This window comes from Nylanderia fulva, unplaced genomic scaffold (genome assembly GCF_048542155.1).
Source record: "Nylanderia fulva isolate GAGA-0341 unplaced genomic scaffold, ASM4854215v1 Scaffold30, whole genome shotgun sequence".
NCBI lineage: Eukaryota > Metazoa > Arthropoda > Insecta > Hymenoptera > Formicidae > Nylanderia > Nylanderia fulva.
Genome location: NW_028190369.1, coordinates 1,309,843 through 1,332,705, shown reverse-complemented (window position 1 = coordinate 1,332,705; position 22,863 = coordinate 1,309,843). Strand labels below are relative to the sequence as shown.

The 22,863-nt window shown below is 38.3% G+C and overlaps 1 protein-coding gene across 3 annotated transcripts; it reads left to right on the top strand.

The window, feature by feature from the left end:
* The first annotated feature begins 1,278 nt into the window (after positions 1-1,278).
* On the top strand, positions 1,279-22,611 carry LOC114930583 (uncharacterized). 3 transcript variants are annotated; one of them, XR_003819483.2, is made up of 17 exons: positions 1,279-2,448; positions 3,510-3,694; positions 3,780-3,976; positions 4,089-11,386; positions 11,478-11,692; positions 11,764-12,070; positions 12,158-12,336; positions 12,451-12,640; positions 12,765-13,000; positions 14,240-14,630; positions 14,963-15,074; positions 15,162-15,504; positions 16,179-16,223; positions 16,330-16,446; positions 16,508-16,613; positions 16,806-19,198; positions 19,306-22,611. XR_003819483.2 is itself a non-coding variant. In XM_029302402.2 (17 exons), exons 1-17 carry the CDS (start codon positions 2,304-2,306, stop codon positions 18,860-18,862), a joined length of 11,976 nt encoding a protein of 3,991 aa, XP_029158235.1. In that variant the 5' UTR covers positions 1,279-2,303; the 3' UTR covers positions 18,863-22,611. The 3 variants fall into 3 exon arrangements, 2 of the variants coding, with proteins under 2 accessions (XP_029158235.1, XP_029158234.1); XM_029302402.2 differs by having other exon boundaries at positions 16,806-17,693; positions 17,841-22,611; XM_029302401.2 differs by having other exon boundaries at positions 16,806-22,611.
* Positions 22,612-22,863: the final 252 nt, after the last annotated feature.

The window sequence follows — 22,863 nt, the reverse complement described above, 5'->3', positions numbered from 1 at the left end:
CAGGTGTATAGGCACAAATTAAGCGAACGACAGCCGATGGGGAACAAAAATATATCTTGCGAGTTATTGTGCGTTATATATAGCAGGCCTGGAAGTTGCTTGTGGAAGAATCGCGATCATCTCGGGAATTAAATTTGAAAGAAGCGTGCGCTCTCGCAAGAGAGCGATCAAGCCTCCTCCCGCGTCCTTTCCCTTTTTGTCGTCAGGAACGTCGCGAGTTTTGGAACTCCGAGAGGCCCATAATCAATCCTAAATGTATCGCGTACGTTTACGTTCCAATGCTGATCGTTCTCGATTTATACATAAAAAAAAAATCGTAAAAAGAGAGAGAGAGAGATATGTATGAGAATTCAGAATGTCTCGATTCAACGATACGAAATAATTTAACACAGAGAGTTCTGTATATCATATGCGATGCGCAAGGGCACCTGGGGATCCTAATGTCACCCCTGCGACACGGTGCTCATGCTCTTTATGTTCTTGGTCGCGAACTGCGCAGATACGTCATCGAGCGAGAACGAGTCGTTCGGTGCAGCGAACGCGAGACTCTGGCAATAATTTTGCAGTTGAATTTTGATTCACGAATTTTCGCGCTCTTTACCAAATGATTTTTCGCGTTCAGCGTGCGAGCACGTGACGATAAAACCGATGCGCCAATATTAGTCGGATAAACGTCAGCCGTCAGCCTCGTGCGTGATTAGGAAGATAATAATCGCGTAGATAAAAAAGGGGGGGATGTATATATGTGAGACACATGTATACTCGTGAACGCGGCTTAAAGACCGCCAGGTACAATCGCAGGGTCGATCAAGTCGGTTGAGAGCCCCTGTCATTTTTTTTTATTTAATAATAAAAAATTGTTTTCTTTTAGAATTATCATTAGTCTGCATTTTCGGAAAAGCAAACTTAGTTTTAAGTAGTTTCAGGTTTCATCTCGCGATTCAAAATAAATATAGTATTCATCTTTTCGTCATAGAAATATATTCCATTTTTTTTTTTAAATTTTATTTATGACTTTTCTATGCAGCAATATATAACAGCTCCAAAATATTTATATTATCTGAATAACAATAACTTTCCATACTAGATTTTAACAATAACACCAAAGACAAAACCCAATTTTTCTGTTGAAAAGACTAAGAATCGAAAAAAAATTCAACAATTTCCTATAAAAACCCCAAAAAATTGAATAGACCTATAACGCAATATAAAAATAACCAAAAATCAAATATAATTTCTCGGTGAAAAAAAAGAAAAAAAAAACTAAGAATTCAGAACTCGGGCGCTCGGTCGCGCGGAGACGGCCCTGGGGAGGGGCGACTGTGCGAGTGCTGGGTTGAGAACCCCCGGAGTGTTTCCAATCCCGAAGGCGATGTCCAGTGCTCCGTGTTGCGCGCGACAAGGAAGGGGGATGCGCTTCGCCGTCGTCGTGGTGGTCGTTACTGCGCCGCTCGTATACACCCGGTGACTCTGCGATCGCGCACGTCCGTCCAGGACGCGAGTTCTGCGAAAAAGCGCGCTGCGAGTGCTAAATCGTTCCGTGGTGCGCGACATCCGTTTTTACGCGAGCGAGGTGCGTCTATCACGCACACATACATACATATATATACATACATACATATATCTGTATTTCCCCGACATCTCGACGTCGTCGCGCGCTCTCGACGGCATCGACGGAGCGAAACGTCGAGCGTGCGTTGTGTGTACGTGCGAGCGAAAGAGAAAGAGAGAGACGGACAGAGACTGAGGAACGAGAGGAGGGAGGAGAGAAGGAAACAACGCGCGCATTAGACTTCTAACGCGCGATGTGTCCGTGTGTCCGTGATTCGTGAGGAAAAAAAATCATCGCGAAGAGGCGAGAGAAAGTGCGACGACATAATAGAGTGCACGAGGGAAAAAGAGATCCCGAGGCAGAAGAAGCGGCGGCGGCGCCGCTTCTTTTCGCTTGTCCGCTGTCGAGAGAGGGCGGAGGAACAAGTACCTCCGTCTCTCTCTCTCTCTCTCTCTTTCTATTCCTCTCGTAAGTGTCCGTGCGTGTTGTGCTCTTGGAAGACACTGAGCGAGAGAGAGAGGAAGAACGAGGGAGCAGCATCGAAAAAACGGATTTTTCCACGCTGAGAATCCGGTGAGAAGACAAAAAAAAAAAAAAAAAAAAAAAAAGAGAGAAGAATGGGATGCGCGGCAACCCATTCTGCCGCTGTCTAGCGTAGTAGCGTGCGCTCTCTCGCCTCGGCTTCGACAGTGGCGGCGGTGGCGGTGACGGCGGTGGCGACGGGGCCCAACGGCGAGAAGCGGTCGGAAAAATGGCGTCCGATAACGAAGCCTCTTGCGCGAGTGACCCAAATTTCGCGGTGATCTGCTCGTTTCTTGGCTGCTTCGGCAAGTCCTGCGGCATCGTCTACCCGGACATCGCGCGGCTCCAGGAGATGCTCGAGAACACGCAGGAAGGTGGGTCTCTTTTACCGCGCTCTTTCTCTCTCTCTCTCTCTCTCTTCCTTTTACGCTTCTGTGTATGTGCTCTCTCGAGTGCGCGGGAGGGAGGAGACACGGTATATAAGCGCTTGTGTGTATGAGAAAGAGAGAGAGTGAGCGTGTATGTGTGTGTACGAGAGAGAGGGGAATGTGGAATATACGCGAGAGGAAGCGAGAAGGAACGACGGAGCGACCCGCCCCCGCAAAAGGCCAGTCGTCTAAGCGCCGTACTATTAGTTTCCTTCGTACGACTCCGCTTCGACCGAGAGGCCTCGTTCGCTCCTCCGTTTGTTGATTCGTTCCGGCGAGCGAATCTCTCTCTCTCTCTCGCGCGCGCGAGCGAGCGAGCGCTGGCTCTTCGTTTTGGCGCGAGATATATAGCTGGAGGCGACCGCGAGAAACGAGTGCCTTCATCCTGTGTCCCTTTCCTTTCTGGTTTCCGATGGCGCAACGACATGTTTTCCCTAAGCCGAGCGTTCCTCTGACAGATCAACCGCGAGGATAGAATTTCACATTGTTGTTATTCCGCCGCGTGCTGCCACCTTCCTTGTTGTCAACTTGTCGGTTACACGTGATTACAAGTTACAAGCGGCGCCGGCTTGTTCCAATTTTCCTAGAAATGTCATTGATCGTCGTGCCACGAGACGAGTATGCGACCGTGAATCTAGTCGTCAGACGGGTCTCTTTAATCCTACGAAAAACTTCTATGTAAACAAAGCGATGTTATTTTGTGTTTTTCTAAGCATTCTTTTTGTATTTTCATTCAAATTTAGCAGGCTTTACTTGCTTTCCCTTTTAATACTCTTGAATTAAATCTGTTGGAGATATTTAACAACGACGGAATAACAACAATGTGATATTTCTTTTATTTTTTTATTTTTTTAATTTCAATTACATACGTTTAAGAAATAAGTGAATATGATCCTTTTTGAGAGAAAGCTTTGACATGTATAACTGTTTACTGGGTCAATATTAGAAACTTTGTTTTTTATTTATTTGTTTGCTATTTTTATACATTTTTTATGTACTTTTTTTAGTGTCAAGAGAATTAATAGACCTGCACATCAAGCTGTTGCGTAAGACACGTAAAAGTGTATCACCAGAAAAATGGGAACGGGCGCTAGTCAAGTTTTGCCACACGTACTCTAATCAGGATGGATGGGAACTTGAACGCTTTGGTTATAAAAAGGCTCGCATTGCTGTTAAACTGCGTTTACTTAAAGTATGAACTATTCTATTCTTTTTATAAGATTGAAATATTTAATTATACATTTTCTTCATGCGCAAGTCCTTTTTTTGTATTCTAGGTACTATTGGAAACGCAATTTGATTTAAATCAAAAATTTAAGAATGAAGTAAACAAATTGGCAGCTGATGAATTGCGTGTGGAACCTTTAGGAAGGGACAAAAGTGGATTAGCATATTGGTGTCAACTGGATGAGGAATGCAACATAAGAGTATATAGGGAAGATTTAGACGAAGAGAATTGGGAGCTAGTTGCTAAGTAAGTTTTGTTTCTTACCACAATTACAAATAGATTAGACAATAATATGTTTTTGTAATATTTATTATTATTGAATCTGTCAATAGTGCATATTATTTATTCTCTGTAATAGGGATCGAGAGGGTGTTGTTAATCTCATAAACACCTTGTCGAATGGCGAAGTCGGGGCTATACCAATTAACGAGGATAGCAACAGTTTAGAAATCTCTGAGAAACCTATAATAGACACCGGTCAAGTAACGACATCGCCAAGTCTGGAAGACGAAGTTGTGCAAGAGAACGGCGTTCACGTAAACGAGATGAATGATAAACAGTTACCGAATGGCAGGAGTGACGAGTTTGAGGATGAGCAAGAACACGATCAAGATCAGGATGATGCTAATGAAGCCGAAAATGATGATGAAGAAGAAGAAGAAGAAGATATTGATGCGGAAGAGGAGGATATAACAAATGACGAAAGTTCCAAGCAGATTACAGAGGAAGACGATTCTCAAGAAATGGTACAAACTCCGAGCATAGAATCAAGATGTATAAACACTTCGTCTACATTACCGGCATCTTATTTGAAAACGTTAAACATGAAGGTGGATGCAATTTCGGAAGATGTGAACCGCAGAGAGGCTACCGACGAAACGTCCAATTCTTTAGCATCGGAGAGCAAACCCACGATTATTAAACAGACTGCAACTGCATTTGCGGCAGATGTGAAATCCGAAGTTGAAGAATCGGCACCGTTAAAATCGATAGAAACACCTGTTATTACCTCATCTCCATTGAAACTGGTAAATATTTCAGAGTTGAAACAGACGCCGGAAGAAAAATTGACAAGTCCAACGACACCTATTACTACACCGTTAAACGCGACGAAAAAGTACGGTATCTCCGACGAAATAACAGATCCTGTCATGAAATCACTCGAGAAATTATCTGGCAAAAGTAACGTACCTTTTTCCTCCACGGATTCTGTTTCCATGGCACACAGCAAATTATCTGTCAAGCCGATAGATCAACTGGCTGCGAATCTCGTGAGGATACAGTCAGAAAGACTGGAGAAACCAAGCGGACCAAAGTCGCTGGAAAAGATAGCGGAATCTCTAGCAAGATCCGGTGGTATGTTGGGAAATACCGCGAATGGAGAGGACGACAGGTTGCCGCAAGATTTTTGCTCAAGGAATCAATCTGAAAAATCTCTCAGAGGTCACAGAGGCATAGACTTGTCGACATCACCGCGTGGCTGGGAGAGCGCGAGCGAGCAGAATAGGCCGATGGATTTTTCCGGAATCGATCTTTCTAGTCGAAAATTGGGGAAGACGGTGGATCTACCTTCTCCGGGTTACAGGACGCAGGACTTTCAACATCGAGAGATGGATCTGAGCACAAAGAAGCTAACCAAGGAAGTGCCAAATCTGCCGTACGATGCACGTAGCGTGATGATACGCAATCATGCCATGGTGGCCGATCTGAGCAAGCGGCAAATGCCGTTCACCGCGTACGAGATGTCATCGGCGCCGTATCACAATACAGCTAGACCTGCCAAGGATGAGCACAGATTGCCGAGCTACACGATACTTCCCGATCCTAGCAAGATTACTTCGTTGAGGATGAACAGCGTATCGATGAAACGTCCCTTGGAAGGTGACGATGTCCAGCAAGACATGCTGAAGAGGATAAGAGCGGACGTAATTCCAATCAGAGGTTCTATAGATAAGAGACCGATGATGAGCAGCAATTGGAGGGATGAGGTGAGCGAAACTATCGAGGAACCTATGATGATGGTTCAAGGCGAAGGATCTGGTAGCGATTGCGACGCGGTGAATCCTATTGTCGGAGAGGCTGTGGAGGAACCGACAATTTTTTTTTATGGCGAAGGTTCCGGTGCGGAATGCGAGACAGGTAATCCCGGTGACGACAAGTCCACTGACAATAAAGAAAGCAACGAATCAAAAACTGAACCTGACTCAGCTACCGCGACATTATCGCAGAATAAGGTTTTAACCGAGAACGAAGTGTCTACGGGCTCGATAGTGTCGAACAAAACCCCTGTAAAATTAAATAGAAACTATCCGCAATCTAATTTAAGCGTAAACGATAATTGTGAAATAATAGATTCTATGCAAGAGAAGCCAAAGTTAAAGCAGACGTTGGGCGTCCAAATAATACCTAAAAGTACAACTGGTCCTGTCAAAAGGTTATCTAGGTGGGACGTAGGTAAACCGGAGGAGAAAGCAGAATGTGACAGTAGTATCATATCACACGTAGAAGGAGACATATCACTGAAGGAAAATACAAATGATTATAAACGTGATAATGCAGAGCAGAAACTATTGAATACAGATACAAAATCGCCAACCAAACTCGAAGATTATGCTGATGTAAATCAAGATGTCAAAACAGACGACAACAACTCTGTAAATGCAGAAAGTGAAACCACCATCAAAGACAGTGTTAAATTACAGGTGTCCGATGTAAGTTCAGAGAATACGAGTATAATGGAACAGGAAAGTGATGCTAAACTTCAAGAATCCGTGCAGTGTGATTCTTCTGTATCGTCGTGTCAAATGGACATCTCACAGACACCGGAACAATGTACAAATTCTGAACTATCTATGGTAGATTCAGCCAATGTGCAAAACGATTCAAATAGCGTAGTTTCACGCGAGTTCGACACACCTGAAATAGCGGATAATGAATGCAAACCAACAACCGCCAATTCTCCGCCGAGATTTTTTTTTGGTCCCAATTGTATCTCATATACCTCGAATTCCGAAAAGTTAGAATCGGAGCAAAGCATGACTGCGTCTTCGCACAGTAAAACGGATACTGTGCAATATGAATGTGTATCTTCGTCTAAGCCAGTAGACGATGCCGTTTATTCATACAAAGATACGGAAGATTTTGAATTGACGCGAACGAATAATAATTCGCTAAAAACGGATCTGTTTACTTCGGACTCTGATAGCGTTCCATGTGGAAACAACAGCGAAGATATGGAAAAAATTGAAGCATCGAGCAACACGTGGGATCAACAAACAACTTCAACATTTAATAGTTCAATAGATCCAAGCGATGTATCTGAGTGTGATGCTACTAATTCATCTGTCCCGCAAGTTTCAGTAGAAGCGAGCAAAGAATCGAGTGAACCGCAAGAACCTGTTTATACCGACAAAGAAATAAAAGAAGATAATTTTTCAAAAACGCACGTGAGTCCTACAGCAGAGACAAAAATCGAAGATGAAAGTATTAATGATGTAAATATGACTGAAGAAGACTCGACTAAAATCAGTTTGGTTAGTGAATCCAATGTAGTTCAACCAGAAGAATGTGGAATTGTTGAGCCATCACAATGTGATCAGTCTACAGATGCTGAAAAGCCTGAAAGCATGGAAAAAGTTCAGGAAGATATTTCTTTTGAAATATCAGATGATGTGACATCGCAGTTGTCGAATGATAAAGAGGATAAAAATGAAAAACCACCAGCTGATGAGTGTAAAAACGAGAACAATCATCAGTCTACTAATTCAAACAGTTCCAAGGAGGATGAAGAGAAAATCGAGTCTGTGACAACACCGCATTCATCTTTATCGCTTCTCACTCAAGATTCCCAAGCAGAATTGATCGATCTTAAGGAATTCGAGGATAACAATTCAAACGAGTTATTGGATTCTACAAATGCAGCGAGATTATCCGAAGATTATCAGGAAACAAACAGTCTTCAAAAGAACGATCTCGATTTCGCTGGAGAGAGTTGCGACAAGCAGAGTGACAAGAACGACAACTTTTCTGAAATCGACGGTCAGGAAGATCATTCGACCGACACGGATAACGAGAAGATGAAAGGCCTGGTCGGCTCTGATGCCGACTCGTTGTGCGTTAATTACGACAAGAACAGCGAAAGAACCGACGCATTGTCGGACGTAGGGATGCATGATGATGGTTCGGGTGATTCCGAAGAGATTAAAGAGAAAGGACTGAACGATATGCAAGTTAACGATACTATGTTTCATATGGATTCTGCGGTGATCGCTTCGGAGTCTGCTCTCGAAGAGAATGATAAACATGATTTAGTTCCTACTATAAGCAGTTCGGACGACGTTTCTGTGCAAGATTCTTCATCTCAACAGAGTGAAGCTGTGCAAATAGACAGTGAAAAGGTTGAAAATACATCGTCTGTCGCCGACGAACCTTCTACGTTCAATTTACCAGAAACAACGTCTGAAACAAATATTTTCGAATTGCCCAAATCGGATAATGTCGAAACTACGGAAGAAACGAATTTGTCTAACATAGATCAGACTACAAGCGAATACGTCGACGATGTTTCTGAAAATCCCAGTTCCTGCGTCGATCAAGATTCGAACGAGGAAATGGTTATAGATGATCGTGTATCTGAATTTAACGAATCGTTTAAAGAAACTGAGGAAGTTACAGCCAACGATGGACAAGCGAAGGGTGCGATGTCAGAAGTAACGATAGAATCTGAAAAAGAAGCTCCAGTTGTCGCAAACGTTGAATCAGAATCTTGTCAAATTGCGACAGAAACTGAAATCCCGGAGAAAGAAAAATCGGAAGTTAATGTAGAAAGCAAAAACGATGAAGAATTTACCGAAGATGATAAGAGCAAAACCTGTAGTACTGATAAACCAGATATAATAGTAGCGGAAGATTTTTGCGGCGTCAGTAAAAGTGAAGAAATTGTCGGTAAAAGTAAAGAAGTCGTCGATAAAAGTGAAGAAGTTGTCGGAAGCGCAGAAAAATCTGAAGAGATAAATTCGACAATTGCTACTGAATTATTAGATGCACATACAACAAATGTAATTTCTCAAGAATTACAACCGAAGATAATGAATGAGAATAAAAAGTCGTTAGTTGCAAATTACGATAGCGATTCGAATGACGATGGTAGCGATAATGTTTTCGAACCTGATGTAGCGCAAAATGATTCTAAGGATGACGTTGCCATATTGAAGCAAAAAAGTAATAAAGAGCTGCGCGAAAAATCACCAATCAACAAAGATGACATCAACAGCATAAATGTAGTCTTGGATGCACCTCAAGAGAAATCATCCGAGCAGCAAGACACAGCAGCGGAGGAATTTCCAGAAATTAATAAAGAAACCAAAATTAATGATGAAACCAAAATTAATGATGAAACCAAAATTAATGAAGAAGTCAAAATTAATGAAGAAACTAAAATTAATGAAGTATTAAATGAAGATGTTAGTAAGAAATCCGTTGATGAGGAAAAAATTATTTCAACTTCCAACATTGATAATAGTAATATTGAATATTGTTTGAATGATGAGTCGACAACGCCTTTGGATAAGGATGAATTTCAAGAAAAAACAGATATTAGTGATATTTCAGTTACTGACAATTCCAAGACATTGGAAGTGTCAGACACGACAAAGTTGTTAGTAGCTCCAGTCGTGACTGAAGAGATAACTGAACCTCTTGTAAATAAGAGTGTTGAGATGACTATTAGCCATACTGAGAAAAATAAAGAACATCTGAATAATTTGATTGACCATACGAAAACAGAGCAAGATATTCAAGATGTTGTTGATGAAATAACAAAAAAGACGGATTGTTCAACATCCGAGAATGTTTGCAACTCTGAGGAAAACGACGCGAATAAATTTGCAAAATCTTCATTTGTCGAAGAAGAAAGTGTGGAAATTAATCTTGTGGATAATCAAGTGACGAATATATTTGATATAAAAGAGCAACATGTGAAGGACATAGAGGAAAAATTGAACGTTAATCTGGATACAGATAATAGCGTAAAGTTGAAGAATATTAATGAACACATTACTGAAGAACTGCCTATTCCGTGTAAAAGATTTAAAGAAGATTTAACGGACTATGTTAAAGACAATAAATGGGATGTGAAATTGCAAGAAGAGTGTTTAAGTAAACCATTTGTGGAAGAAGTAAGTTTACCACCGATTCAAACAGAATTGGATATTGTGCCAGCGAAATTGGATAATACTTTAGCTGCGGATAAATCGCATCTTGAGAATGTGAAATTAGAAGAGAGCGTATCTTCAGACGCCTTATATTATCCAAATTCCATATCTACGAAAATGGAAAATAACTTGGATAGTAACAATCAAAACGAGCCTTTTAGTGTAAATGACATGAGTGTAAATAAAAGTACAGAAAATTTCAGTGCGCCTTTAAGTACGAATGAAGAATCGATGACATTTCTTGCTCAAGAGACTATTTCGGACGTTAGTACTGTAAAATCTGAGATCAAGAAAGAAACCAGCAAGAGATTGATCGATACTTCAGACACGGAAGATGTTCCTCCGCTAAAATCTAAGCCACCGTACTTGGAAATCGACGATAAGATGTTTGAAAATTTACCAGGTACCGAGGTACAAGCGCTTAAGAATCTAGATACATTGAACGAGGTTGAAAAATTAAGTCCACAAGTCAAAGACGAAGCAAAAACATCGACCATCTCCACGACGCAATTGTTTCAAAACGATTTTGGCACGATTAACGAGCCTACAGCTGCTACAGCAGTAGAAGATGCCAAAATCGGATTAGAAGTTGCAGAAAGAAAAGAAGAATCATCTTTGGAAATTCAAGAAGTCGAGATGAAAAGTACTTCTGCAGATTCCGATAATGATTCGACTGGCATGGATAACGAAGACGTTTTTAACGTACCATCGGATGAAGTTGATCCACTAGCGTGTGCCGAGGATGACGTTTTGAAGAATATTGCCGAGAATGACTCTTTAAAGAATATTGCCGAGGATGATGCTTTGAAGAATATTGCTGAGGATGATGCTCTGAAGAATATTGCCGAGGACGATGCCTTGACAAATATTGCCGAGGATGACGCTTTGAAGAATATCACCGAAGATGACGCTTCTAAGATAAGAATCCGCATGAAGCCGGCATCAGAAATAGCTTACGAGGGATGGAAATTAGACAGCACTACGGAGGCGGCGCCGAAGATTTCGCGAAAACGGCGAAACAGCGCTCATGAGTCAAATTCTGAGGATGGGGCCACAAAACAGAAAGATGAAGAGATGATGGGCGGTAAGAGGATGAAGTTACGAGCAAAACGTATGCCCGATAAAGAGTTACGAAAGTCCATCGAAGAAAGTCGCGGGATAGCGATGAGCTCCGAGGATGAGGCTGTAAAATGTGATCCCGATATCGTAACGGAGCGCACTAAAGATGGCAATGATGATCCGAATATTATACAATCGATGGCGATTGATAAAAAGATCAGAGGTCGTCCTAGAGGTAGACGAAGGCGTGGTTTTCGAGGAGGACGTCCCAGTCGGCCGAAACTTGCGGAGTTTCAGGGCGATCAAACGTCGGAAATATCACCTGGTGCTCATCCCGATGGGACTTCTAATGATGCTTTGAACACGCAGAAGAAGCGAAAGAAACGTAAGTATATATGTTTGTAAGAATAGTTTATTAAATATGATGAAATATTAGCGTAAAGGTCTGCTAAAATTTAAAAATTGTGTTTTTACAGGAAAAATGGTCCTCGGCTTGGAAATAGGCAGGGATATTTCCCTAGAATCGGAAACGCCAGGATTGAAACTTGATGAGGCGCCTGTTAGGCAATCGAGAAGAATAGCACAGTTAAAAATTAAGGAACAAGCAGATAGACGCAGAATCGAAGAGGAAAGTATGCGCGAGATAGAAGAGAAAAAAGAATCGGAGAAGAAGAAGAGAAAGAAGCAGAAAGTAAGTTATTAATTAAACAAATAAAAATTAAATAACTATAGATTGCACAAATAATTGTTTGTTTTGTGTAGCCGGAAAGCGAGGAGGAGGAGGAAATTATCATAAAGGAAATTGAAAAAGAGAAAAAGTCTAAAAAGAAACGTCGAAAGAGGAAAAAGAAAAAGTTGGCTAAATTTAACGAAGCAAATCCATGGCAGAGCTCATCCGGATCTAGTAGCGACGAAGAAAATGAGAACGAAGACGAAGAAGAGGAAGATGAAGATATCGAAAGCGAGGGATCCTTACTGTTTAAAAGTGATCACGAATTTTCTCCGGAAAGTGATCTCGAAAAGGACCAAGAATCTGAACCATTACGACGTGCTAGAACAGCACAAAAAGGTAAATTCTTCGTTAAAAAAAGAAAGTAATAATAATATATTTATATTCAATCATAAGTTTATTGTGTGTGCGTCTATTTGTTATTAGCCCAAATTGACGTTGAAGAAGCTGAGGATGAATACGCTTGTCAGAAATGTGGCAAAGCTGATCATCCTGAATGGATTCTTCTATGTGATTCTTGTGATAAGGGCTGGCATTGTTCATGCCTTAGACCAGCTCTCATGCTTATACCTGAAGGCGATTGGTTTTGTCCACCGTGCCAGCATGTAAGTTTGTTTTATATGAGAATTGTGTGTTTACAACTAAAATATATAAATATACAATATCAATATTTTTCTATTTTTATATAATACTTATTTTTTATAAAATTATGATTGAAGACCTTGCTGGTGACTAAGCTACAAGAGACATTAAAAACACTCGATCAATTAACAAAAAGACACGAGAATGAAGTATTACGGAAGAAACGATTGGCTTTTGTCGGTATAAGTCTGGATAATGTGCTCCATAAAGGTGAGGGACAAGACGAGTCGAAAGGATCGAGAGCATCCAGTCAGGAATCAGATAACGGTACATTTTTATGCAGTGATTTAAAGTTGATTTAAATTATTTTAAGTGTAGTTAATCAATTAATGTTATTAGTCAATTAATGTCATTTTTATATAATAAACGTCGATTTAATCTGTTTTTACAGAATCTTCAGATTCTTCCTCATCAGGTTCTAGTTCCGAAACATCGAGCAGTGAGGAGAGCGAACCAGTTTATCAATTACGTGAACGTCGATGCGCCAACACCTACAAGTTTAACGAGTATGATGATATGATTAATGCCGCGATTCAGGATGAAGTTGAAGCGGTTCAAGGTGCTGGCAATCAGGGAAGGGGTAAGGACATCGCGACGATAGTCAACGCGGAAAAGGAAGAAGCTCAGGTAAAATGATTAAAACTGATAACAAACATGCAAATGTGATAGTATTACATATATAATATAGGAGTTGTAGAAATTAATCGACCAAACTAGCGAGTAAATAATTTATTCAGCTTCACGACATTTCGACCATGTGATTGTGGTCCTTATCAAGTGAAACACTAAAATATTTTATTACATAAATAATTATTGACGTACATAAAAAATTCACAAATAAACATATCAATAAACTGGAAACATACTTACAAATGAATTAAATTAAAGTTAACACATTATTATCCAAATATTGTCAATAACATTTTTTGAAATTATATGAGTCAATCAATAGAACAAAGCGAAACATTAAACATAATCCGTCGAAGAATCGTCACATTCCAATATGTTTTTAAAAAAGAATATTTATACGATCTTAATTATTTTGTTATAAACCTCGTTGAGATTCTTCATATCCTTCTGTGAGTTTATGTTGTTGTTAAGTTTTTTAATATAGAACATTTCGGTTAACTCTCTCTTAAGTGTTTTTCCGTATGTAAAATGTTAAATTTATTGCAATCGAAATCATGTTCAAATTCAGATCGGTGTTTGCTTATAATCGAATGTGAACTATGATGCAATTTAATATTATTACAATGCTCCTTTTTTATTTCGATTGGAATAAATTCAACATTTTACATACGGAAAAACACTTAAGGAAGAGAGAGTTAGCCGAAATGTTTTATATTAAAAAACTTAACAACAACATAAACTCACAGAAGGATACGGAGAATCTTAACGAGGTTTATAACAAAATAATTAAGTTAAGAATTTAACAAAATAATTAAGATCGTGTAAATATTCTTTTTTAAAAACATATTAGAATCTGACGATTCTTCGACGGGTTATGATGTTTAATATTTCACTTTGTTCTATTGATTGACTTATATAATTTCAAGAAATGTTATTGACAAAATTTTGATAATAATGTGTTAACTTTAATTTAATTCATTTGTAAGTATGTTTCCAGTTTATTGATGTTTATTTGTGAATTTTTTATGTACGTTAATAATTATTTATGTAATAAAATATTTTAGTGTTTTACTTGATAAGGACTACACAATCACATGGTCGAAATGTCGTGAAACTGAATAAATGATTTACTCGCTAGTTTGATCGATTAATTTCTACAACTCCTATTCAAATACTATTGACTGCTATTAGTAATTTTGAGAATTTATATATAATATATGTAATAATCCTTTGCAGGCCGAAGCATTAAAGATGACGCAATTAGAAGAGGACAAAGATATAGACGATGTAGAATCAAAACCAGAAAAAGAAAGTGATGAGGAATATAAAATTGAGAATGAAGATATAATTGATGAAATGGAAGACAAGCAAAATATAATTTCTAGGAAATTGCTAGCACGTAAGAAACATCGAAAATTAAATAGCCTCGATGTAAGCAGCGAAGATGATCCAGATAGTGATGAAGATTTCAAGGGTACGAGTTCTGAGGACGAGGAAGACTTTGATGATCATATGACATCATCTGATGACAGTTTTGCTGATGTAAAGCGACGTAGAAAGGGTGACTTGCGACCTGTTAGAAGATCTACAAGAGCACGCATGACTAGGGCTTATGATGAAGATTTTAGTGAGTTGTGACAGTTATATTTTTTAATATCAATTCTTTATGCATGTTTTCCATGCGATCATTTTTAAGTATATCAATTATAAATTTCACTAAAAATAATTATATAATTTTTATTTGTAATTTTTTAAAAATTCTTTATGGAAATTATCATTTAATTTATGTATTTAATTCATAATTATAAAACCTATTCAACTGATGAAACTGATCAATTTTAAGTTTTGCAATTTATATTTATAATTATTTATTATAATAAAATATTCTAAAATATATTCTAAGTATAAATAAGTTTATTTAAATAAATTATAAGTTCATTTGAATAAATATTTTTTCAGTCAATGATGACAGCGATGATAGTGATCGGCCAAAAAAAAAGAAATCGCGATCGGTTTGGGGAGATTCGGATAGTGAGGATAGTGATAATTCGTGGAGACAAAGAAAGAAAAAGTACGAAATGTATAAAATTGAAGATAATATAATATATCAAAGATTATGAGTAAGAAAATATTAAAAATATTTTTTAAATTATTACAGGAGCAGAACGATACCGACATCCAGAATCAGGACGATGCCCAAAACAAAGGGCAAAAAGAAAAAAAAGAGAAAACGTATAATTGAATCTGACAATCAAAGCGAGAACGACGAAGAAGAGGAGCCTAAAATTGAAGAACAATGTGAACCTCACTTGCAAGACGTAGATACTGGGCTGAATGAGATGATAGAGGTTAACAAACAAGAGAATTTTGAAAATAACACAGACGAAAATAATGTTGAGTTGAAAGATGATGATAATAAATTACAAGAAGTAGTCCCGGATGTTCCGATTCCACAGATATCACAGCCAACAGAGGTAATACCAGTTCAAAAAATCAAAAAGGTAAGCACTTTTTAATTAACAAAACGGAAAAGTATCTCTGATATATCGCATAATATATACAAAAATTCAGAATTAGGAAATAAATGTCAAGCGCAAAAAATAAGCGTAGCAAATCTTAAAATCTTTAATTGAACGTTTGCCTTTTGCATTTCTTTTCTGCCCCTAACTCTTACTAGCCCATTTTCTATCTAGACTTTAATTAATCACTGATGTAAGTGCCTTTTGGCACATGAAGAAGAGCTTAATGTATTCTCCTTTGATTATAAACAATGTGAGACTGTTATTTTTTACACAATATGAATCGTAATATAACTCTTTGCATACTATAAATACATTCTCGGTAATAGATTTTCTATCTCGCTGATTATTTCTTTAATCTGTGTTAAATCCTATATCTTAAAAAATAATTTTTGATACTTTTTAAGATTGAAATATACATTTTTCTGCTATTTCTTTGAATTTGTACAAAAGTTACTAATTTATTAATTGTATACATATATGTATATTTGAATTTTTTATATTTTGTCTTATGTATAGTAAGATTTTAAATATCTTTACAAAATATTTTTTTTTGTTTTTCTCTTTATTCTATCATTGTTGTGCAACTTGTTACTGAATATATGTGTTTATGTATATATTTATATATATATATATATATATATATTGTTTTTCAGGACACTCTGCCCAAACCGAAAAAAGTCCCAACTATTAGACGAAAGGTATATATACATATTTATTGCATATATTTTGATTTACAATAATAATAATTGTATCAATTGTTTTCCCAAATAATAATAATGTCAATATTGTCAATTTTTTTTACAGGTTATTTATGGCGGACTTCCAGATGAAAATAAACGAGACGAGGAGGAAATATTAAGCAGAAGAACTAGAGGACGAAAGATCAATTATCGAGAGGAAATGGCATCAGATAGTGAGGAGGTGAGTCATTTCATTTTAACAAAGTTATCACGTATATTAAAATTCTGATTATTTTATTCAGGAACTGAAGAAAGCGTTGATGAGAAGAACTGGTGAAAGCGAAGATGAATTTGTGGTGAACGAGGCTGACGACATAAATGATGATGGAGAAAAGGATTCCGACTCAGGTAAACATCCCTATATTTTATTTATATGTCACAAGAGATATTTATAGTGCACGTTGTAGCGGAAAGCGCTACAAATATTTTTTGTTTTATATATTTTCTTTATTTGAAAAGAATTGTACGCATTTGTCATGCATTTATTAATGACATTATTTATAAATATAAATTACAATTGATATTAATTAACTTTCTCAGGAGATGTTTATATTCCCAAGAAGGATGCTTTAAAATTTAAAAATAAATTGAAGGCTGGAAGGAAACCACGTAACGGCAAGAGTCCTGGAATGAAACGAAAATCGTTGCCGGATGACATGCCGAAGCAGAGAAAAAAACCCGGACCCAAACCAGGAAGCAAGAACAAGGCCCGTAAACAAAAGTTAAATGACGATGCAGATGGAGATATGATTGGCTCGGTCATGGACAATCCTATCGGCGATATAGCGTCCAAAATGGACGAGAATCTTCCGGACAATGTCGGACTGACGGGTACAACGATGTCGGTGGCGAGCTCGTTTACTGGAGATGTTCCCGAGGGTTCGTTGACGGGTCTTGGTGCCGGCGAGCTAGCTGACTTGGACGACGAGCAGCTCGAGCAGATGATGCTGGATGAAGAGTATGGACGACGGCAATTGGAGCTCGCGGCAATCGAGATAGCAAAAAAGAAGAAAAAAGAAGAACGAGAGGCTAAGAAGTTGGAGAAGGCGCGTTTGAAGGCTTTGGAAATATTGGCGGCAGAAAGACAAAGGGATCCTAACGCACCTGAGGGAACGGACGGCGAGGCGCCTAAGAAGAAGAAACGCGGACGTCGCAGCAAAGCCGAGATAATTGCTGAACAAATGCGCAGGGATGGTGCGCCGAATCTGGGCATCGTGCCGTCATCAGGTATCGGCGGTATTGGTACGCCGGATGGCGCGAGTAATATGCAATCGCACAACGTGAATCCTACTTTGTCTACGGGTTTGACACCGGAACCTGACAGAAGCATCGAAGGTGGACACATGCCTCTTATGACTGGACCGGATGGACAACTCTTTAATCCAGATGGCACGCCGGTGAAACCAAAACGACGGGGTCGTGGCAAGGGTAAGAAGACACTCGCATTGGAGGCAGCTAGAGCAGCTGAGGCGGCGGCCAAGGCCGCCGCCGAAGCCGGCTTGATCGCTGGTATGGGCACCGACTCGAATCCAGAGATGAAACAGAACGATATCCCGAATATTCTTCCTACACCAGGTAGCAGTACATCCGGCTCGGCGCCCTCCACACCGCCGGCGAGTGCCGTCCCGACACCAGGTCCACCATCGACACAGTCATCGAACTCGCAATCAGTTTATCCATCGCTACCATCCGGCCAACAGTCTTCCGTCATTACAAGGATGCTCCAATCTCAACCAGTATCCAGCAGTCCGCAGTCCTTCACCGCAGCAGCGGCCGCGATGGGTCACAAGTATTTTGGGGGGCCTAATGTCGGTGGACAAATGATGGGCGGTCCGCGAACGGGATACGAGATGCAGCCTCGCGCCAGGATTCCGTCTCCATATAGGCAGGCAGGTCAGTCATCAATGCCACCGCATTTCGCCGCAGTTAGATCGGGCACACCGCCGATGCGTATGCGAGTACCCGGACCGCAGATGTATCACACGTCTCACCATCCAATGGATCCATCACCATCGGGTGGCGGACCGATCTCGATCAATAATCGAGATCGCAGTTCGCCTCTAGCCGGGGGACCGGCGATGATTCCAGCATCGGCTGGTAGTCCATTGGCCAAGGGTGGTCCGACGCCACCACCTCCACCCTACGTACGGGGCGGTCCGCCGATGGCCAGGTTTGCGGAGAATCCCATGGGGCCCAGGCATCAGATGCCACCGTTCACCAACGCCTCGCCGGTCAATCACAGCATGCAGCAACCCTCGCCGCCCCCCAATCGACCACCTGGTAACTTCTCACCGTATCATCCGCCTCCGCCTCCCAATTACCATTATGGTGCCTATCCACCACCTCCGCCGATGTCCACGGCGGACGATGCAGCCGCCTACCAAGGCTCGCCGTATCCCTCGGAGCACTTCTCCTCGCCAGATAACCAGCCTCCGATCCAGGGGCCACCTCCACCTCAGGCACCGCCGGCATCGCAGCAGGCGCATCCAGGTGATCCCAATGCCGGTAACAAGCAGTACGATGAAGAGGGCACCGGCGAATTTGGTGGGCTGGTATCTTATTTCAGCAGCCAGAGGGAGGACGATCTCGATTCGTAGCATGAATGAGAGCTTGGCCAACCCTGAATCATTAGGTAGAGGAAGCGTGCCCAGGTAAAATCGCAACTTTTGCCGCAGAGGAAAAAACGATAACATAAACGCGAGTATGATACTCTGGGAGATTCGACTTTTTTCGAGAATATTATAGTGCGCGTGTCGCGTGAAACATAGAGCTAGAGTCTTCCTCTTTCACCTCTAAAGCAAACAGTTGTCCTGTGTAGTTCTTGCACTTACGGAAAAAAATATGTCACTGGAGGCAAATCCGAGGTTGGCCAAGTGTAGAGTGAGCGGAGAGATAAGTCAGAACGACAAGGCGGAGCCTATTTTCTAAGAGTTGTAAGTTTTTCTGTAATTAGCTTTCAGTTCAATTGGATTTATATACGACGATGTGCGACTGTGAGAAAGCTCTAACATAATGCAGACACAACGGTTGTTTTATCCAGGAAATGACGAAAGGAAAGATCTGACCAGAAGCCGTTTTTCATCATTATTCATTGCTATAATCAAGAAGAAATGAAGAAATTTGCGAGCGAATTTATTCCCGAAAAACTTTACAGAGAATAGAGAGTGTTCGCTTTGCGAACTAGTGTATTCCGTATAGGAGAAAATAAAAAATTGATCTTTAATAATGATGAAAAAGGAAAATTGAAAAATTGATTGATTGGAACGACGTACCGTTGTTGAACATGTACATATGTAAATAATATATAAGTCATTTAGATTATATATGTATTATATTAATAAACATACACAGAGAGAGAGAGAAAGAAACGCAGTCATGCAGAATATACTATAAAAATGAATTAGTGCGAAAAGGGCACAAATGTAATATTTAAATTTAATTCAAGAGAATGGCATCTGATATAATAAATTAACAAAAGATTGTGAAAGACTATTACTATAATTATTTATAAAGAAAAAGATTAAGAATTTATGATATAGGCAGTATATTGTATTTTACAAATTTTACTTCATATAATTCTATGAGAAACCATTAAATATAGTTATATTAGAGAGCAGGAGGCTGCTTTAAGTATACACTTTGCGAAAAGCAAGGAAAAAGGCGACTTTAACAAAACTCGCATTAGCGTAATTGGCGTTCCATTGTATGTATATGGAAGCAGTGCAATTATATATATATTTGAAATTATTTATATTTCTAATATATATATTTCTCTCATATAATTTTATTTCTATGTATAATTTTTCGATTTATTTAGGCATGTGCAAATTTTTTATTAATTGAAAATTTGCGTAGAGAATGTATTGCGCTGACTTTCAAACAAAGAAACAGATTTATATTATATATAGTAAATATTATATTAAAGAAATGTATGAACGACATATACGCAGATTATATAGTAGTGTATTATGCGATTATAACTTGATATAATAATAAATTCTGACTTAAAATCCGTCTGAGGTATTTGCGCAATTTTGAAGGACGACACTGTCTCGCTCGAACTTTCTATCTGGAGTTCTTTCTGTACTTTTAAAATTGTTGGTATAACTATATTCTTCTTTAATATGTTTATTTTAAACTTTTTACAATTATATGTATTTCGTTGAATGTGAAATTTATGAGTTCTTTCGAGAACAGAATAATCAAAATCAATATAATCTGAGGTATCTTGAAGACGACTTCAAATATTTTTTTCAAATTTATTTGATCAGTGTTAGAATTAATTTTAAATTATCACATAGATTTAAAAAAAGTTTTTCTGATTATTTAAACGAAGATGTATAATTAATCGAAGCTCATTAGATATATTTTTTTTTATTCTAATATGCAAGTAAATCCTGTGTGAATACCGACGATTCGACTCGAAGTCCAGGAAGGAAATCAGAGTGAACGGAGATCAGAGTCGTCATTCGAATAGATATTATTGAAAGTATCTCGCGAAGTTTTTCACTTTTGTTTTAATTGTACAGTGATGATTGTGCGACAGCCTCCTGCTCTTTGAAGTTAAGACGAGGCCGTTAGTGGCCGCGACGTGTGTGACGCGATGAAAGAAGAAAAGAAAATCATGTATCTGTTTAGTTATCACACGTACGTGCATACCTAATATAAATAGAAGCTATATGAATAAACAAGAAAAAGATATTACATTATCTTAGAATTAGCTTGCTTGGGAGAGTTTCCTTTATTATGTTGAACGTTTCACGACCGAATCAAACGGTTATTATACACGTATGAAAGATCACATCCACAAATACACAAATTTACATGCCGTATAACGTGTAATAGAGGGGTTTACTATCACTAATTTTATTATTTTTACACCTATTACGATGTATGTCGATTGTGCGCGATTGATGTACACAATCACTTCGTCTTCTTCTTTAGATACAGCATGTCTTAAGGGCCGCCGATTCTTAGATTACGCATCGAGGAATGTAGATGTATCATGATAGCGATTATATTGCTTTCCTTTTTCTTTAGCGTGCAATCGGCGGAATAATTGTTCCGCGATCTCATTTACATATTGACGTTGATTTATATAGAGATAGGCATGTTTTATTCGCACCTGTATATTCGAAAATATCGCACAGCGATACGATCAGCGAAATCCTTCTCTCGACGACGAATTTGTATATTCATGTATCTTGATACGTCGGTGCTAGAACGACCAATGTCATAACTTTTATAAATCAAAGTCATTTAGAAATATTTAAAGCGTTCAATGTAAAATCCATTGGCCCGCTTTTCTGAGAAAATTAATCTGAAGATTTGGAAAGAGTTTAATATCTTTATTGATAAATTTGCGCGAATTTTGTAAAATGAAAGTGTTACAGATCATGTTTGGAATTATTCTTTGTATCCTCAGCAAACACCGATATATAATGATTGTTACATTGCTATAATAAAATGGAATATAACAGATAATATAACGTGTACGTTACATGTAACATCCATGTTAATTGTAATTTCCCACTCATAGAGATGTAACATTTTAATATAACATATATTACATTGTAGTTATATTGTAATTATATACCAAATAGCACATTGATGTATTGATAAGTCAGTGCTATCTTGGGATATAATGACAATATAATAACAATGTAATATATGTAATATTAAAAATGTTACATCTATGAGTGGGAAATTACAACTAACATATACGTTACATGTAACATGCTTGAGTATATAACATTTATATACTGTGTTTGCTGGGTCTAGGAGCGATATTGTTCAGTAACCCAGTTAAGTATCGATAAATATTTACTATCATTGATTTATGGAATATCTATAAATATTGGAATATTCGTCGTTCCAGTTCAGAGATATCTCTTAAACACGATTTTTGCGCGTGGCATTGCATTTAGTGAAGTATTTCTTAATATATTTTGAATATATAAATATTATATATATATATATATATATATATATATATATGTATATGTATATGTATATGTATATACACAATACACACAACATTTGCGATACAATGGTAAAACTACGGGAAAATCGAATAATTTTTGGACGCAATATATGGGCATGGATTTTTTTCAATTTGTACGCATGAGAATTTTTGTAGCATTTACGTGTGTTTTTCTTCTCGTTGTCCCTATGAGTCCTTCCTCGAGGCGTATAAATTTGCGGAGTGGCTCATTAAGACAATAGTAAACGTGGTGCAGTTTAGCTTTTCTTTTGATAAGGGTCTAGACTAAACGCAATTATTATATTACATGTTGTAGCCTAAACAAAAAGATTTTATAATAAAATTCAATATATTGAAATAATATATCATCGCGTGCTTAATTTTTTTCTCTCTTTATATATGCCTCTTCCGATTCTTGATTAAAAATAGAAAATAATTAACAATTATAATTAAAATTATTTGTTTAATGTAAATACTTAATCATTTAATATTTTATATGAATTAATTTGATGTGAAATAAGAAATTTTATATTTTTTATTTATTATTTAATGTTATGGAATATATAATTATATATTAAAATTGATAGTGGTAGAGTTAATATTTTTTTTTTATTT

What these genes read in the sequence shown, in the direction of transcription:
- LOC114930583 (XM_029302401.2), top strand. Translation starts at nt 2,304, where the DNA reads ATGGCGTCCGATAACGAAGCCTCTTGCGCGAGTGACCCAAATTTCGCG. An exon ending in GCTCGAGAACACGCAGGAAG is followed by an intron (nt 2,449 to 3,509) that starts GTGGGTCTCTTT and finishes TACTTTTTTTAG; the next exon opens with TGTCAAGAGAATTAATAGAC. An exon ending in TGGAGACAAAGAAAGAAAAA is followed by an intron (nt 15,075 to 15,161) that starts GTACGAAATGTA and finishes AAATTATTACAG; the next exon opens with GAGCAGAACGATACCGACAT.